The 18,572-nt window shown below is 37.1% G+C and overlaps 3 protein-coding genes across 9 annotated transcripts in view; 2 read left to right on the top strand and 1 right to left on the bottom strand.

Annotated features, from left to right (window-relative positions):
- Positions 1-285, top strand: part of LOC111338265 (tRNA (32-2'-O)-methyltransferase regulator THADA) — a 67,768-nt gene extending 67,483 nt beyond the window's left edge. Inside the window, exon 41 of the mRNA XM_088726024.1 lies at positions 65-285. Coding sequence (XP_088582150.1) covers positions 65-136 — 72 coding nt within the window. The 3' untranslated portion in view covers positions 137-285. The remainder of the gene's footprint in view (positions 1-64) is intronic.
- Positions 286-969: 684 nt separating this feature from the next.
- LOC111338267 (uncharacterized) overlaps positions 970-18,572 on the bottom strand; it is a 23,159-nt gene continuing 5,556 nt past the window's right edge. Inside the window, exons 1-7 of one of the 4 annotated variants that reach the window (XM_088726038.1) lie at positions 9,256-9,271; positions 6,760-6,885; positions 5,141-5,242; positions 4,105-4,242; positions 2,456-2,539; positions 1,931-2,066; positions 970-1,652 (exon numbers count right to left, since the gene is read on the bottom strand). In XM_088726038.1, coding sequence (XP_088582164.1) covers positions 1,573-1,652; positions 1,931-2,066; positions 2,456-2,539; positions 4,105-4,242; positions 5,141-5,242; positions 6,760-6,780 — 561 coding nt within the window. In that variant the 5' untranslated portion in view covers positions 6,781-6,885; positions 9,256-9,271 and the 3' untranslated portion in view covers positions 970-1,572. Of the gene's footprint in view, positions 1,653-1,930; positions 2,067-2,455; positions 2,540-4,104; positions 4,243-5,140; positions 5,243-6,759; positions 7,114-9,255; positions 9,272-18,572 lie in introns of those variants that run through there. The other 3 variants (XM_022944714.2, XM_088726039.1, XM_088726040.1) reach the window with 3 other exon arrangements.
- LOC111338266 (ATP-binding cassette sub-family C member 4) overlaps positions 8,677-18,572 on the top strand; it is a 27,901-nt gene continuing 18,005 nt past the window's right edge. The window contains exons 1-10 of one of the 4 annotated variants that reach the window (XM_022944711.2): positions 8,677-8,940; positions 10,504-10,619; positions 11,274-11,321; positions 12,692-12,911; positions 14,565-14,675; positions 15,347-15,467; positions 15,956-16,171; positions 16,404-16,493; positions 16,576-16,739; positions 18,237-18,362. In XM_022944711.2, the coding sequence (XP_022800446.2) occupies positions 12,727-12,911; positions 14,565-14,675; positions 15,347-15,467; positions 15,956-16,171; positions 16,404-16,493; positions 16,576-16,739; positions 18,237-18,362 (1,013 nt within the window). In that variant the 5' untranslated portion in view covers positions 8,677-8,940; positions 10,504-10,619; positions 11,274-11,321; positions 12,692-12,726. Of the gene's footprint in view, positions 8,941-10,488; positions 10,620-11,273; positions 11,322-12,691; positions 12,912-14,564; positions 14,676-15,346; positions 15,468-15,955; positions 16,172-16,403; positions 16,494-16,575; positions 16,740-18,236; positions 18,363-18,572 lie in introns of all 4 variants that reach the window. The other 3 variants (XM_088726027.1, XM_022944710.2, XM_088726028.1) reach the window with 3 other exon arrangements.

The raw sequence follows: 18,572 nt of genomic DNA, 5'->3' as shown, positions 1-18,572 counted from the left end.
GATATACAAGAAAATGTTCTTGAAGAGTTGGTTACAGCTTTAAGATTGATATCTTTATTTGCAGATTCGCTGTGCCTCCGTTGTTATCAGTGTTTTTCTAATTTGTCATGGAAAGACTGTAACGAACATGCCATAGAGACTAATGAGTGCAAACCTCCAAATGTTTGTTACATGGCTCACCGAATATTTCAACGGAAGGGTCAACAACAGCACCACTTTATCAAAGCTTGTTACAACTCTGAATGGTGTCCTCAACAAAAGTGTAGACAGACCGAGCAGACTAATGTGGACGGTTCGTGGTGCGAGACAAAGTGCTGTAAAGAAAAGGATCTCTGTAACACTGGTATGACTCCTTCATGGGAAATGGCATATGTGGGGAAGGAGACCTCAATCAATCAAAATGTACCACCCAAAGTTTTTTTTCTAATCAGTGTATTATCAGTAATGTTGACGGCATGATCAGGATTTTGCAGCGTTTTTCAGCATGATATATGTAGCTATGGATTAACGGTTTCAACAATATAAAAAATTAGACAAAAGCATAGGTCAATTTGATAGAAACATTTCTTGGTCTAAATTGCTCATTCTTATGGTGTTGGGCGTGTTCAGTGTTCAGGGGGGTCTAAGACAAACAACAAAAACCCACGGGTTTCTTCACTTGAACACGCCCTTCTTGCACGAAAAAAAAAAACTTAAAAATAAAACATATAGGTTATGATAATGGAGCTTGCTTACAACACCGTAGTGCCGCTGTACTTTGAGGCCTTTACGTCTTTCGTTTTTAATAGTTTTAGGATTTAAACCGGGAAAATCCATATTTTAAATAATATTCAATAAAACTACTAATTTACCCCAAGAAAAGTAATTCGCACTGTGGTTCTCAATGACACCACCCCTCTATAAAGTCAAGTAGGTGTGAACACGACCTCTTCAGATAATTTAACTGTGATCCATTCACAACTACGCCTACATGTCTTTTCTTGTTTAATATTTTTAGGGTTCAAACCGAGGGAATCCATATTTTACACAATATTCAATTAAGCTAACAATTTACCCCGAGAAAAATAACTGGTACTGTGGCCGTCCATGACTATACTCTACCCCACCTCCCTTCCTCTCTGTAAACTCAGGTTGGTGCGAACACGACCTCTTAGCAATCGAAAGATCACAAAGGAAGCTTCAGATCACTTAACTGTGAGTCACTCCAATTTTTTCTTCCATTGCTGTTGTTTGACGATGTCAATGCGACACAAGATTCAAGAAAGATTTGCCAGTATTAGAGCTTCTAAATTGAACACGCCAGGCGAATAGTTTAAGGAGAGCAACAGGTATTGGATAGCGTAAAATCAGGTCTGCCTCAGCGCGTCAATAATTACCACAAGTTTGCGACACACTTTAAGACGTTGTAGAAAAAATTCAAAGGCCTAACAAAACTGCAAATCAAGCTACTCGGAAAAATGGCTTCTTCTTGACAAATACTATGAATAGTTTATCACAAATGTACTCGGGTGTCTGTGAAAATATGGACATCAAGAGGCGTTAATTACTGGATCTGCATTAGAAAACCCTGCTTTAACTTGACTTCTCCAGAAAGCTTGGCGAATGACGTAGAGTCTCGTCATAAGAGGGTGGCGGGCTGTTTTCTCTTCCACCTGCAGTCATGAAATTACTAAATAAGATTCACCGGCACAACATGTAATACTTTAATCGAGAAAGAATTTGTATCAAAATGATAGTTTAAAAACAACGCACGCTTAAAGAGTGTATTCAGGAGAGAGAATCTTTGTCGTAATATGAATAGTACGACTACAGCGTAAACGAGATCGCCTATGTCTTACATCATGGCTATGGGCGAATCCGATATAACAAAGATCGTCTGATTTGATACGCTTACGCAGTATGTTCAGCCTAAGAAAGTGAAAAATCTTACCATGAACACTTAGATCGTGATAAGGCGACCCTGGGCCATACAAATTGGGGTAAACATGAGGCAGTGGTCCGGCGTAAGGACCTTGCTGAGAAGGAAGTGACACCGGAGGTGCTGTCGGCTCACTGGGCTCTGCAAACTAAAATCATTTCCCGTGCAAATATTAGAGCAAACAGTAGGATATAAGCAAAGTATGAGAGTGCATTTATAAAAGTGATAACAAAAACCAATACTGATTTACAAAAAGTAGTAAAATCAGAAATGCTGATCATAAACGAAAATTGCCGAGGTCCTCGATTCTCCACGTCACGTGGTTGTGTCAAACATCCTGTGGAAACGTACTGTATGGAACAACCTCCGAGTCGACCTGCGGAAGTTACTCTACCAAAAATCCTTCTCTAAATCTTCGATTTCTTTAAAAAAAAAACTCCCTTCAGCGCCTGCCAAGCCACCGCCGCGCCAATAACGGCAATCAATCTTAAAATATGATATTTTTATTCGAGTAAAATCTGCCAAGCACACACGTACCTGCTGGCCTTGATTCTCTTTGTCCTCTTTTGTGCAACTTGTATGCTGTGGCATTAAAGCTGTCATCCAAGACCGCATCTCCTCCTGTTAACAGCATCAACCATTACCTCATTGTAGTTTGAGGTCAGGTATAGTAAGCGCTCATTAAACATACCTCACGAGTCAAGTTAGCATGCAATAGACATGCAGCCACTAGATACAGACCTTAACATAGCAAAGACTAAAGCAAAAACACCACATAATCTCACGAAAAATTGACGAAACACCGACACAGCGATATATCCCTAGCCTTATAATCTGTATGGTATCAAAATTGCTGGGTGTAGAACATAAAAATGATAGAGAATATCTTCATTATAACCTAACAATATAACTTGGCTACGACAAAGAAAAACAATTCACGTTCGAGTTCATCTTTTTGCTGTCTAGGCTACAGTTACAGCTACAGTTAGCATTTTCCTCGGAGTCCTTGGAAGTTTGAGGGTTACATTTCAGCCTTTAACGGGTAGAGTGACGGAGCACACGGACTCTCTCGTAGTCTTTCCGCAGCCATTTTTGTTGCCACTTTCTTATGTTTGTTTTCAGCGATGTTCAGTCGTACGCTAAAGCGTGCGGGCCCAACGAATTAATTTTCGTTCATTCTCCACTCGGCTGAAGCTAATCGATCTCAATTTCCACATCCAATCGGATAGAATTAATTAATTAATTTTAAAATCACTACTCTGTCCGCAGAAGTTTTCGTGTTTTTCTTCCTCAAAGGATCACCAGGCGAGAATAAGAGAAATCCGTCTCCTCGTTTACTGACTCCCCCCCTTAACCGTTACATACAGCCGCACCCTTCCCTGAATGAAGAAATCGGGAAGATACCTCCATACTTTCATTATGGCAGAGCTTTAATTTTCTTATTTTGCCCCATCCTGATTTATCATAAGGTGGAAAGCGGCTTTTAACTGGCTATTTAAGAGCCCTCTGAAAGAAAATAGAGGTTTGGAGGACATCGGAGTGATGTATAAACCTCTTTGACTCGGTATAGACTGACCTCTACACTTGAAGGCTATAATTAGTGCTAAACAAGAAACTGCAAAATCGCACTGAAATGATTTTGTTTCACCGAACACCGTTGGTATTGAAATGCTCACATCGAACACCGTAAGGTTTAGGTTCACCGCGATACCGGAGGTTAAGACGTTACTCACGGCATTACCGCCTACCTCCCCAACCAAAGCACTTTTCCATCAAATAACCCCAGGCGTCAGGATGGGCCCCATTCTTACGCTCTACTGATACATTGATACTGTCTTACCCCACTGACACAGCATCAAAGTTTCTTCAGTAACTTACCCCTTTCATGCATTTCTGAGAGCTACGTTTACGTCCAGGTGATCTCTGAATTAAATGCTCTTCAAGAGTGTTTTCAAACTTCCCTTGATTTAAATATCTCATTAACGTTGATACAATAAACAGAATATAATATTCTAATTGTCCATACAAATTCATCTTCTAATGTTGACAATAAGTCACACAACTCAAAGATACGATGTGTATCCACACGCAACCATCGATGTAACATTTCCTTTTTATAACAAGAATTTTAAAGATAGTTTATAATAATGATGATGATGGTGACAGTAATGATAATGAATGCCTACCGGTGTTGTACACTGCAGGTACCAAACTATTCCTGACTTTGTATGAACTTCAAAGACATTTTTTTTGTGTGGAAATGAATCTGATAACTTTACATTGTCAATGTCTCCTCTTGTAACTGTATTGAGAGGAGTTGGAGCCTGTTGAGCAGAATCACCAATGGTTGTGTTTAAGTTTCTCATTGCTATAGCTTGATGTAAGGGATGGTGAACTATAGACTGAGCTAAAAAACACGACCTCAAGTGTCCCTAATGTTCGCTTGGTACAGTATATTCTATACAATTATTTTCAATAATTATATAGGTAAAGTATATTCTAATATACAATTATTTTCAACCCTGATGATGGCAAACAGCCGAAAACGTTTGGTTCAAACATTTTAATTTTTTCCTAATCTTTAAGCCTTGTATAGAATATACTTGACCTCAAATTGCATCAGAGAGCACTGTTCAATGTAAATAGTATAATTTGTCAATACAGATCTGAAAGCGATTTACTTAAAAAAAAAATCAGAAACAATTCTTTAGTCTTTTTGCCAAATTTCTCATCTTTCTCCATGTCATTTTTATCACTTGGAAAACAAAAAGACTCATCTATGACTTGCTATTTTCTCAGCCATGAACCCTGCCAGACACCTCCCCCCACCTCCTGTGCCACCCTCATAGACAGGAAAGGAAGTACGGTAATAAGATAATTAAAGAAAAGTTCAGGAATGCTACAAAGATGGAACAATAATAAGGAAATTCAACATCAACTATAGTTCTTTTACACTATGTGAGCAAACCCACACCTAAAATTAATATAATCACCTTTTTTCATTAAAATTGTTGTGTTGATTGATTGACTGACTGTATATTGATGACAAAGAAAATAACTATTCATCAAAAATAGTATAAATTGATTTTTATCAACTGGCCATACTTGAAACTGATATTCTATCATCAACAAAATAATATTAATAACTGAAAGTTCCCTTAGTGTAACTAACCATTATTACCACCTATTTTAATGGTGACCTGAATAATTCAAGGCACTCACATATTTAGACTCATAGTAATGTAGATACATTCTTTCCAATTTAAAGTATCTCCTTCCCCAGCCAGACCATACATTCTTATATTTTCTGAGCTCTCCTTCTTTCTGCAAAGGTGAATAATTACAAATTTTTATGTGAATAAATTTGATATATAAAAGTTGGGAAATAGATCATTAAAACAACTTACAACTTTGATTGTAATAACTAAATCATGACCTGCCACTTCAAAATTGTTATCTAATAGTCAAAAACAGTGCTTTTTTTACTTTGCTACAAATTTAACATGCATTAACATTAGTCTATTAAAAAAAACCATATTTCCACACTGTCATCTAAACATACCCACCATGTTGACCAGTGAGAGTACACACTACCAAAAATAATTGAAAAAAAAAAAACAATATGATTTTATTCATATCAAGAAAAATTTAGTAGATGGTAATCCTTTGGATAAAGAAATTTGTATTTTTTTTTTAAGATTTGATAACTAGTGTAGACTGATTGTTCCATGTGAGAGTAGTCCATGCAAAGAAGGACTGTGGTTAATGGTGGTGACTGATGTCAACAATCTGAGTGGGAGTCATTATCAGAGTCAAGCAAATACCGTAGTTGTTATGAGTTGGAATAAGTACTAAGTCCAGTATGTGTAAACTGATTGGTTAGTTTAGCCATTATATTATTGGCTGTAAGATTTAAATGGTATACATTGGTTGTGATTGGTCAGTTTCAATCTATCAATAAAGTAAGATTGCTCTGTTTGGTTTGTTTGTGATGGTTGATACCTGTTGAAGGGGGGCTTATTCTAAGTTTGTAAACCAGCTCTTTTTAGAGTTTACATGTATTTGATCCTTAGATGTACAAAAGAGCTTAAACATGCCATGATACACTACATGGACAAGTGACAAATTATCTTCAAAGTAGTTATTTGGTATGTTAGTGTTCTTTGTGGAATAATATTAACATTAATGGTGCTTAGGAACCATATTCCAAAATAGGGTATTTAAAGATTTAGAGCTTTCAGAAAACGAAATATAACCCCTATGAATCCTACCCCTAAAGAATGTGTCTGTGGAACACTTGCTTACAAAGATGGAACAGATGTCATCAATACCAATGACATTTAGTTTGGTGTTTCACAATAACACATTTTATTGGAAAAATGTGTAACACGCGATCATCTGATCGTAAGTATTTTGGAACACTTGATCAGCTGCAGTTTCAATTCTCATGAACCAAACTGTGCTGAGGAAATGTTCTAGAGACTGAGAGAGCAGGTTCGCGTTTGTAGCATACTGAAGTATTACCATGTCGTGTTTTAGAGTCACATGATGCGGTTCCAAACACCGAAGATACCAGGAGCACATGTTTGCATTATCAGCATTTCTCGTCGACTTAAACGATAACGTTGGTAGTTCTCCGCATTGTCAATCATTTAAGATAATTACCTCGGGGCAATTACCTCGGTAAATCGCAATAGTGATTAATTTCAATTGTGGGTAAATATAACAATTAAATGAGGTAAACAAATAAGAAAGTTTGTGAAATGTTTATATCAAATTTCGGCTGTCCCATCGAGGAAACTTAAAGCGTTTCTTACAAACGGAAAAAGGTACACGCTCACCGTTTGTTTTGACTCATCCATTCTTCCAGACTGAGTAACTGGTCCTGCATTGCTCCCATTGCTTGAGTAATGCTAAAGCACTGGGCACTACTAACAAGCTCACGACGTCACGCAAGTTCATTACCTCTGGAAGCAAACGAGTCTGTCACAACGAATAGGTGATTTCCAAATATCAAAGAAACTTAGTTGTGGAGTGGTGCCCATCTTCAAAAACGCTTAACGTAATTGTGGTAGTGCAGTGGTCATCCTGTCAAGTAGTTGCAACTAGTCTAGTCTCCTTCGCGGCTGTTCTTTGGGAAGTCACGCAAGTGTCCCCGCAAGAAAATTTGGGGATTTTGCGTGACTTCCAAAAGCGACTTCAGCAAGTTTTTACTGTGAATGTCCTCGCTAAAGAAACAAGGTAGAAACAAGACTCGTACTTGCTTTTCAAGTCTAAATCGAAGCGCGTTTTCATTTCTTGTGAGGAGATCTGGATTTAGCCTACGAAGCAAGCCCCTGGGGAGAGGAGGGGGATTGGGGCGAGCGGAATGTGCGGAAGTGAGAGGGAGGGCTTACCACAGACCCCCACTAACCAACGAAATTTCCGATCTCGTATGGACGAAAAATTCCCATTGGCTGAGAGCAACACGTTGTCAATCAACCCTCGAACTAAACAATTTGGATATATTGTTATATTCGTCTTCTCATCCATCTCACGTTAAGAATTCCATTCCTTTTTCTCAGTTTCTAAGACTTCGTCGTTATGTAGTAATGACTCTGATTTTCACCACAAATCAGAGTCAATGTGCCAGTTCTTCGATAAACGTGGTTACCCTGCTTCCGTTGTTCAAGCGGGTTACCACCGCGCTCAACTTATTGATCGACATTCAGCACTACAAACGTCGCATAAGGAAGATTCCGACCGCATTCCATTCACTCTCACGTTTCACCCTCACGTTTCACCCTCACAACCACTCAGTTAAATCCATCATTCTTAAAAACTTCAAATTACTTCAAAACGATCCAGAGACAAGCACTATCTTTTCGCAGCCTCCGCTCATTTCATTCAAACGCGACAAAAACTTAGGCAATTTTTTGGTCAGAAGTTCTTTTCAGACTAATGAGCAACCAGGCACTTTTAAATGCGCTCGTGCGCGATGCAAAACGTGTCCTTTCATTCACAACACTGATAAAATATCGGGACCTAAACGATCCATTAAGATCACCGATCACTTCACGTGCACCTCCGCTAATGTAATCTATTGCATAACTTGCACTTATTGCAAAAAGATATACATCGGCGAAACGGGCAGAAGACTAGGTGACCGATTCCGAGAACACCTTCGAGACGTGGAAAGGAATGACAAGGACACATCTAAACCAGTCGCTAGACATTTTAATTTACCTAATCATTCTAAGCAACATATGGCAATCTGCGGTCTTTCCTTGCACTTAGGTGGCACGGAAAGCCGTAAAAATCTTGAACAAAAGCTCATCTTTCAAACCGGCAGTCTCAATTCCACAGGGATCAATGAACGCTTTTCATTCCACTAATTTATTCATGTTTTTCTCGTTGCCATGCACCCACCAATAACGTAGCTCCATTTTCTGCCTTTAAAAGCACACACAACCCACAATTCCTCTATTCGCTCCGACGAAGGGCTAACGCTCGAAACGTCAGCTTTTGTAATCATTACGGTGGCCAATTTACCATTTCAACTTTGTTGATATATCCAAATTATTTCGTTACTCCCACCGACGCAGCCCCAAACAGTTTCTTTCGAAACTATCAGCCTCGAACTAAACAGTCTCCCTTTCCCCTCCGCACATTCCGCTCCCCCCAATCCCCCTCCTTTCCCCCGGGGCTTGCTTCGCAAGCTATACTGTTTCACTCCGTCGTGTTATCGTGACTGCTGTCGCGAACACAAGGTTGTGGTCTCAATCGCCAACAGCAACCATCTATTTTTGTACGGTTTTCTAATCTATTTATTCGTACTAAAGGCATTGATGCTTTAACCGCGAATATGACTGCAAAGCGGAAACAAGTTTGGAAAGAGAACTGTTGATGATTAACGAAAACCTGAGGAGAATGCAGAGGAGACTGGAACGGGCGTGTCGTGAGACTCCGCTTGCGTTCTTCAGAGTAGGTGCTGGATGTAAGAACGCTCTTCAGGTTGTTGCTGCTAACTGTTTGCGTTTCAGGTAAGAATCTTTCTAGATCCTGATTTTGTTCTCGTTGAGCAATATATTATTGTAGGCGACTACGCATATCAAGCTCCGACCCTTGAATCGCTTGCATGTGAGCAAAAAGCCCTTAGTTCACCTCCCAAACAACATGGGTATGATCTAATATAATTTGCAGTTCCCTCCACATGAATAACTGAAGCCTAAGCCTGTCTCGTCGTTTGCTAGACAACAAGTTTTGATAAACTTCCCATCCAATAATTGACTCATCTGATCGCTCTCACAAAATTATCAAAAATCTTTGCCCAACCGAGTAACTGCCATAATGTTTACCTTTTTCATTCAGCGGCGTGGCCAATTAGTTCGCAGAGCGCTGGAAGTGCACTCTGGAGGACTTTTGTTCGAACAGCAGCTGTGAGGTTATCCTAAGAGCTTACGTGTCGAATTCTAGATTTTGAAAGTTTTTTTTTTTCAAATTACATCCACGCTACTTCCAAATAAATTTAGTTTTACTTGAAAGAAACTTGTCCAACTCCGAGGAGGCTGACTGCGGGGTTTTGACCGTGCGAGGTCTGGACGAGAACATAGCACGAATTTTAAAAATGTCAACCAGCAAAACAAATGTGGCGGTCGATACGATCGCACGATTGTTATTAAGAACTTGAATTAAGGTGGCCGAACGCAGTTTTTGCGCGCGCTTTTGCTGATGCAAGGATTGCAAAAAATAAACATGCTATCAATAGAGCGGTCATTTTACTTAACACGTACCCACGCTATTTCTCTATAGTTGGCGCAGTGTATTGAGGGCTTTAATCTTTTGTTACAAAGATAATTATGTTAGAAAAGTTAATGGTGCAAAGAACTCGGCAATTCTCAGCTTTTTCGTCATTACTGAAAGAACCCAGTTAAATGCAGCGCATACGTAGTAAGTAAAACGATTGCGATTGAATGGAAAATTGCTTTCTCAGGAATATGCCTATTTCTTGAGAGCCACTCATTAGAATTTCACAAAATTTGTCACAAAAAAAATACTTTAGGAAATAAGTAAGTGGAGTATTGAAAAAAATTGAAATTCTAGATAATTGAAATTCTAGATAATTGAGTGAACCTTCAACAAGGGATAATTAAAGATCTCTGTGTTAAATTGTAAGCAAAATAGTGTTAACTTGTGAGTATTGTTACCAGCTCATTGCATGCAATTATAAAGAAAATCTAATGACTATAGATTTTCTACAAATAAACAATACCAATTTTAAAGGCCTGTTTAAATTTATTCATGTTACCATGAATAAATTGCCAACACATCATCAGTTTAACTTTCAAAAAAAGAAAGTTTGTGTTGTTAACTTGCCTACTGCCAGTTTTGATGACCGAGAAATCAAGGGTTGAGTGATACCATATTAAGCAGCTACCCTGTAAAAGTGGTAGGTTTTTCAAAGTCCTGAAATTTTCCCCCCATGATTAATATTGTTCCACATGCGAAACCATATAATTTAGAAAACTATATCACTGTAAATCTCACATAGTATAGATTACGAAAATAATAGATAAATTAATTGTTCTCAGCTTTTTGTTTGGTAGGTGCAGCTGAGGCCTTGAAACTCAACACTGACAAGGTTTGCTTTACTGAATTACCAGCTTCAGTGTTACTGCAGACCTCGAAACAAACCGGACAGTACGACTCAGCAGATAACAGGGTAACAAAGTGTGTGGAAAGATTTCCATATAACCCCATACATTATGCATTCCATTTCATAAAGACTAACTATAAACTTTAAGGTTTCTTTGCAACACTCTATATGCATAATGAATGCATCGGGTTATATGGATATCTTGCCAAGTGTGTGAGGCTTTTTTTTTCTGATATTCAGATTGGTTCCTGAGAAAATCTGTTTTGAAGTTGGACAATAGAACACATTTTGGTGCTTGTCAGGCCTCATTACAGGGTGATATGAGAAGAAACATTTCGAATTTTGCTAAAGCCTCACACACTTTAGTGTGTTAATATCTGATGACCATTATAGCCAATTTTCATGAAAACCTGCCAAATCTACATACCCTACTAATATGTAAATTGAGATCCTGGATGAAAGCCTGTGGCAAAGCTCAACACTCTGCTGGAGGTGTTTCTGATCTTGGCACCTTTCACTCTTGCATACGGGTTTCCATAAAACATTCTTTTAGCAAGATATGTGGTGTCCTTTTTAAGATTAAATTATTTTTTTGGCAGATAAGACTTACTTTCCCTAACTAAACTGCAAGAAAATGACATTTTGGAAATTTTGACCAAATTTTGTGCATATTATTCTTAAGCAGTCACCTGTAGTCATCTCTTTACGTGGTTTCTATAGGCAGATTCCTGTTGTTGTCCACTGCTATTGAACTATTCAATTGAAACTGTGAGTAACATTTTAAGTAAACTTTGATCCCTGTTTATCTCCCAGAAACAATGTTAGTATAGTATTTTAGAGTAAGTTGTAGTACATTTAGTGGCATAAAATGGCATTTCTCATGGTTTATTTTAAAACCCCTTGTTCTGTAGAACCTGTTTCAAATGGTCACCCTGCCATTCTTCATGGGTGACCTCTTAAGGCAGGTTTGACTGTATTAAAACAGTATAAAACTAGGGATAACAGCAACTATACCCATTCTATGTCTGAAAAAGAGGTCATCAGAAAAGAAAACAATGTGAGAAAGATTGTGAAAAGGCAACAGCTAATTGCAAAAGTTTACAAATGATTGGATATCAATCTTGGCGAGGTGCTATTTTATCAGAGATACCAACCTGTGGATTATCTAAAATCTGGAGATTTTTCTCTTATGCCACCATAGCATCAGCCCAGCTGCACCCCTCCCAAACTAAAAAAGTTGAGACCCCCTATCAAATTGATCTACCTTTCCGAAAAACAAAGAAAGCTTTTGTCTAGTTTCTGTTAAGGTGTGGTTACATAAAAAATACTTAGAGAAATGGCGAGACAAGATTATAAAACCAAAATTGTTTTGATTTGAGTAAATCTTAAGATATAAGATGTAAGCTGAGAGCTGAGCAAAGCCTTTAAAGGCTGGTTCATAGCTTTTACCTGGGAGATTTGGTGAACCAAACAGGGGGCCACGAGACTCGTTCTATATCTGGGAGAGTGTGCATGTATGTTTTATGACATAGTGTTTTTGAAATAAGAAATAGGAGCATTTAATATATTCACAAGTGCCATTCCCATAATAATAATAGTAATAATAATAATAATAATAATAATTTACCATTTATAAGGTGCAAAATAACATTCAGATATGATCTAATGCACTCTAAAATAATTTTGCAAAAAGCAAAGAAACTAACTCTGTAACTCCTATTTTTTTAAACTTTAAAATTAATGGCAGGACAATCTCTATATTTTGTAAAAACTGTGGAAGATTTTACTGAAACAAATTTGAGAAAATTAAGATCAAGGCTGAATTACCCCTATTGTGAGCACTTTCCATTGTGGCATTTTAGCTCAAGAATAAGAAAACATTTCTTTAAGATAACATCTAACTGCAGAAGACAGCAGTCCCACCCTTGATTATTACAATTAATTTTTTGGTAACTTTTAGTGATCTTAAAAACAAAGAACATCAAAAATTTTCTGTGAAAACAAAACACAAGCATGCATGTCATAGTCAGGCTAAAACTTTATGGAGCCACCTTAAGTCCAGTTACTTTGGAGCTAGTTTTTTTAAAAACTCATTTTGACTCAACTTTATCTCTGTTATATCTTTTTGTTCATTGCAGTCTGTTTGTTGCTGTATACCAGATGATTAAGAGAAATGGATGAAGAAGATTTAATAGACATTAAGATCCCACCTGTGGCTGATGATGGAAGTGAAAGTGAACATGAAGATGACCTCAAAGATTCTTTATTGGGTGGGGAGCAGCGGAGAAGAAGTGATCCTGGAATTAAGCCATCACCGATGCCTGGGGTGAATCTTATCTCTAGATTTGTCACATTCTCGTAAGTGAAAGCAAAGATAATGTGTCGTGCTTTCATTCAGAGTACAGAAAAGGCTGATCTATATGATAGTGTACTAGCTAGTAAGAAGAAGGTTGTATAGCTATAAACTTAGAATGTATAGTGTTGTTAGTATTACATTGACACTTGCTGGTGACAGGAACAAGTAGGCTCTTGTTTTGTCTAATTTTTTGAGACTGCTATTTAGATTGCTATTTACATTTCTTTGATAAATTCAGTACTTTTTATGGTTGTTGTGAACAGGTTGTATTTGATTGCAGTGCGATAATTTCATTTGCAGTTTACCACAATTGAAGTATTTTTTGAATTGTGAATCCAGTTGTAATACTTCTATTATTTATAATGGCCTCCATGTAGTCCATGTCAAATAGCCCCTTTGGGTTTTTCTTAGTTTCTTGTAGCTAAAAAGCAAAATCATTGGTTTGTTCATTAATGCTAAACTCTTTGTGCTATGATCTGTGATCAAGCACACTCTTAAGACCAATCAGAGAGCACATTGTTTGGAAACACTTCAGACTAAAAACCACTTCCTCATTTTTTATTTTGATCTCTTACAAAGTGAAAAATAAACCTTTTTCTTCACAGCTTGCAGGTGCACTTAAATATCTTGAAGCACTGCATCACTGCTTGAAAATTAATGAAACACAGATAATATTTTACTGTATTGTATTTATGAATATTTATACAGGGTAGCCCAGTTTAGCAAATTGCTAGTTAAATGGGGCCCTGTGAAACAATAACACCCACCCATCCCACCCCAGGGGAGGACATCCATCACACAGTAATCTCGTGCGTGGGAAATTAACGTCTCCTACCCATAACCCTGCAGGAGATGGGGCCTACGGTTTATTCATCCTTATCCGAGAAGACTAGAATATCTAACCATTTCTTGATATTATAGAAAGGTAGCAAATTCTCTTCAGTTATTTTAAGACCATGAGTACTGGTCCAGCCGGAGCTCGAACCCTCAACCTCCCGCAAAACACAATCCGGCGCTCTAACCAATTGAGCTAACCGAGGGGTGGTCATACCCCTGCATGATCTGAATACTCAAAACTGAACAGATCTAAAATTCATAGTATACTCTAGCTTGTTTTGTGGATAAAGTCAATTAAGTGCTTACAATCTAGGTCTGACTGGATGTTCTTCCATCAGTATGTTGAGAGCTCACTAAAGCATCTTTTTATTAGGTGCAAAGGGCACACTAAAGATATTTTCTAGATATGTTTGAACACCCTTCTTGAACATTTTGACATTTAAATTGGGGTTTAAAATGTTAATTTTATTCTCTGAATGTAATGTCCGCAACATGGAATCACCCTCAAGTCTTTCATAAAGGTCACAATCCTTGTCTTATCTCCTTTGGCATAATATGTCACTATCAGGAGCTAATTTTTAGCTCTTACATGTACAGGAAAGGTCAGCAATAATTATATTGATTCACCGAACTAGAAGCCATACTAATGAAACATGATTTGAGATTACCACAATGATGCATTGTTGGATTTTATTAACTGAAATACAGCATAAAATTGAGTAACACAATAACACTATGAATTTCATTGTCTCCCTTAATTTTGGAGTTCTTTTAAAAGAAATGTCCATGTGCTGATTTTTTCTCATTTCTGTTAACAGATGGCTAAATCCCCTCTTGTCTCAAGGAAGTAAAAAATCTCTCGAAGCAGAGGAGCTTTATGGGCTCAGAATGCAAGATTCTACCAGTGCACTTGGAGATAAGCTGCAAAGGTAAACCTTGGAATGTTTTGTATTACAGGTATTTTAACTGATTTCAACAAGTATTGCTAGGCTAATTACTTTTGACTATAAGCAAATACTTCTCCTGTGCATTGGAAATAAAATAAAACAAAAGCCAGTCAATGTCATCTTGGTAACAAAAGTACAAGCCACAAAGTGCAATACATTGTGTAACATTATTGAATGGTACATACATTTATTTCTGATGTTTTGCAAAAAAATTTTGCACTTGACATTAACATTTTTAATGGCTCAACTCTAACTCATTTCTATAATATTCCTCGATACTGTGTAGTTTCTCAACCAAAAAGCCTGCTGAAACTAAGTTCAATTGCTAAAATTGGTGGATCTCTGGTAGAATTCATCACTGTAGTGAACTTTAAAAGGTATTGCCAGTGGAACATTGAGTTTTTAGGGGACAAAAGTCTAATTAAAAGTAGTGATGTTGTTCTTGAAGTACTTGATGCCTTGTTCTTCTTGTGAATTAAAAAATCTGAGTTGTAAATTTCAAGGTACTCCTGGCAGCCTTGCTAGTCTAAATGCTGCATTCCACCTGCCCCTGCCTCCCTCTGGAAAAAACATGGCTTTGGTAGATAATAGAGTTCAGGTACTCATTAACAATTAAGGAACCTTCTGGAACACTTTTTTGTTTGTATTTGAAGAGAGTGGGGGAAAGAGCGTTACCTGGCAGAAGATAAAGGGAAGACTCCAAGCCTTTCACGTGCCATTGTCAAGGCATTTGGAATGGGATACTTGCGTCTGAGTATTTTTGCAATTATAACTGTGAGTAATCTTTATCTATTCTTGTATTGTTAGTAGTCATTACAGGTCAAGCTTAACATTTGTGATGCATATTTGGGTTCTGTTATGTACTAACAGTTATACATGCAAAAATTTATTTTTTTCCCCACTCGGGCGCTCAGTTAACTAAGCTAGTTAATTGGCAATGGCATCACACCTTAGTTTCACATTTTTTTTATTGTTTATGAAGTGTTAGTCCTTGCCCAATAAAATTGAAACATACTAGAGTCTGTATTGTTCTAAAACTCCGTTATTTACCACTGTGACAGAAGGTGAAGATTGTGCTTTTTATTACTTTTTTCTGTGTTTATGTTGTACTTTAAAATTCCTTTTAATTTAGACTGAAATGATCTTAAACCAGTTTGATTGTGTTTTCCTTTTGACTATCGAGTACAGTATGTATTTTGAACAAAGAGAAAATTCATTTTGATCGACATTATATAACTGATTTGCAATTCGTTCATTTGTAGGATGCTTTAAGAATCATTCAACCCATATTTCTTGGTCTTCTCATTGGTTACTTCAACCGAGAAACCAAAACAACACAGAAGGAAGCATTTATGTATGCCTTGGCAGTGTGTCTGTGTAGTGTCATGTCTAGCTTTCTCATGACACCATTCACTTTTTTACGACAATGCTATGGTATGAAGTGTAGGATTGCCTGTACATCTCTTGTTTATAATAAGGTAATTATAGGGGTGTAAGACTCTGTTGCATCAAGAGACCTTTACTAATTAAGGCTATTTATGTCAGGATCGTACAAATGTTACATTTTCAAAAAAGCTTTGTGGAATGAAATAATTAGATGTAATAACATTACCATAAAAATTCTACTGATTGGAAAATTGTGTGCTTTGACCTTATTGAATTAATATAAGATCACAGTCATAGTGATGTACTTCCCGGTTTTAATCCCAGGTTTTGAAGCTTAGCAATGCAGCATTGGCTTGTACAACCACTGGAAATATTGTGAATTTGGTTTCATCAGACACTCAGAAGTTTGACTGGGTTTGTAGCATTTCTGTCATGTGACATTGAAGGTTATTTGTGATGTATTAAAGGATGTGCTATTTTCATTTTCCCTTGGAAGGCTTGTTTCTTTCTCCACTACTTGGTCCTTGGTCCCATAGAAGCTGTTGCTGTACTTGGACTGCTTTGGAGAGAGATTGGCGCATCATCTTTGGCTGGGATGGGTCTCCTGTTTATCATGGTACCCATGCAAATTAAAATGGGTGATGCTCTTATGTATTTCAGGTTGGTATATTTCATAATAATGCCTACTTGAATTGGAATTCTTTTCTACTTTAGAAACATGCTTTTAGGAGATGACAATTATTCGATTGTGGTATCAATGAACTTGTACTGTATTGTTGGTTTGTTTCCCTCTTTTTTCTTTAACTGTGTCAGAAACAAAATGCTCACCTCTTATTGGGTTTTCACATCCTTTCTTTGTTATGTAATTTGCCTTGGATTAAGCACATACATGTACATGTACTAGACAAATTTCCTACCTGACAACAATGTACTTTGTACATTGGACCCAACTAAGTCCTGTTACCATAGCATACAGTTAGTAAGTGTAACGATGTCACTTGGATGGCCGCGCAATAACCCCAGATTAAACTATAAAACGAAACTAGTCTTTATTCATCTGCCATGACAACTGGAAAGCATGGCCCGTACAAATATCCATGATCTTTTGCAATGTCTTAGAACTTCCGCTAGGACAACTTCCGGTAGAATAATATCAAAACATTACAGTAAGTAAGTAAGTAAGTAAGACTTTATTTAATGAGGGTAACATTTGACAGTAATAAAACTGATAACCTAATGGCCCTCAAAAAAACAAACTAATAGCAATAGTTGTATCAATATTAAATAGTAAATGGTTCTATACAGATTTTAAAATTTACATAAATAATTGCATAAGAATTTGATTATTTAAAATTATTTTAAAAAAGGAAACGTTTAAAGTTTTTGACACTTGTACTCCGTTTGAGGTCCACACTTAGCTTGTTCCATTCCTTTCTTGCTCTCACAGCAAATGTTCTACCACCTGCCTTACTTCTCTTATATTGAGGGCAACTTAAGTTAAGATTACAGAAACTGGTTGATCTATTGTGTGTGTCAGAGATTTTGATGAGTAAATCATTTTTATATTCAGGGGTATTGCCATTCAGCCTTTTGTAGGTTAAAGTGCATTGATTTACGTATGATTTAGCATAAAAGGGAATCCACTTTAAGTAGTTAAATAAGCCAACAGAAGGTGTTATTCTTTTGGCATCAAGAGTTATTCTAGCCACACATTTTTGAAGATGCAGGACTTTCAAAAGATTTTCTTTACTGCTAGAAGTCCAAATCATACTACCATAAAGCATTATAGGTTTAATGATCGTAGAGTAGTATATGTCTCGTTGACTGCATTTTAAATAAGGACTTATGTGATGAAGAAGTCCAATATGTTTTGCCAACTTTTTGCATAAGTGGACTCAATCTGGCGATTAAATGAGAGATCATGATCTAATGTTACCCCTAAAAGTTTGAAATCAGTTACATGTTCAATGTTTCTTCCACTTAAGTTAACATCTATTGTGGTAGAGAGGACAATAATTATTTTCCACAAATATTTTCCTGTTACCAGCATGGACTTGGTTTTCTGAGAGTTAATAGACATCTTCTTTCATGCTGACCACTGATCTAAACGTTTGATCTTTTGATAATGGTAACACTCCAAATTTTTTTGTTTCGTAGACGCCAGGCTTCAAGTTACATCGATGAGCGGGTTAAGTTGATGAATGAGGCAATTAGTGGAATGCGAGTGATAAAATTATACACCTGGGAGGATTCCATTACACAGTGGATCAGCAAAATAAGAAAGTAAGAACACCCTGTAGTGAAGATGGTGAAAATGTTTTTGCAGGTGATAGAGTTGACCTAATCAGACACAAAAGACATAGACCAAAGTACATGTACCTCATGCTGATAATTAGGTTTTTACCTCTGACTGATAAACAATCTGTCAGCAATTTGAGCAATCAACTTCAACTTGATGAAGACATAAATAATAATACAATGTACATTTATGCG

The sequence above is a fragment of the Stylophora pistillata genome, chromosome 6 (genome assembly GCF_964205215.1).
Source record: "Stylophora pistillata chromosome 6, jaStyPist1.2, whole genome shotgun sequence".
NCBI lineage: Eukaryota > Metazoa > Cnidaria > Anthozoa > Scleractinia > Pocilloporidae > Stylophora > Stylophora pistillata.
The sequence above is the reverse complement of the archived record's forward strand: the minus strand, read 5'-3'. Positions and strand labels throughout refer to the sequence as shown.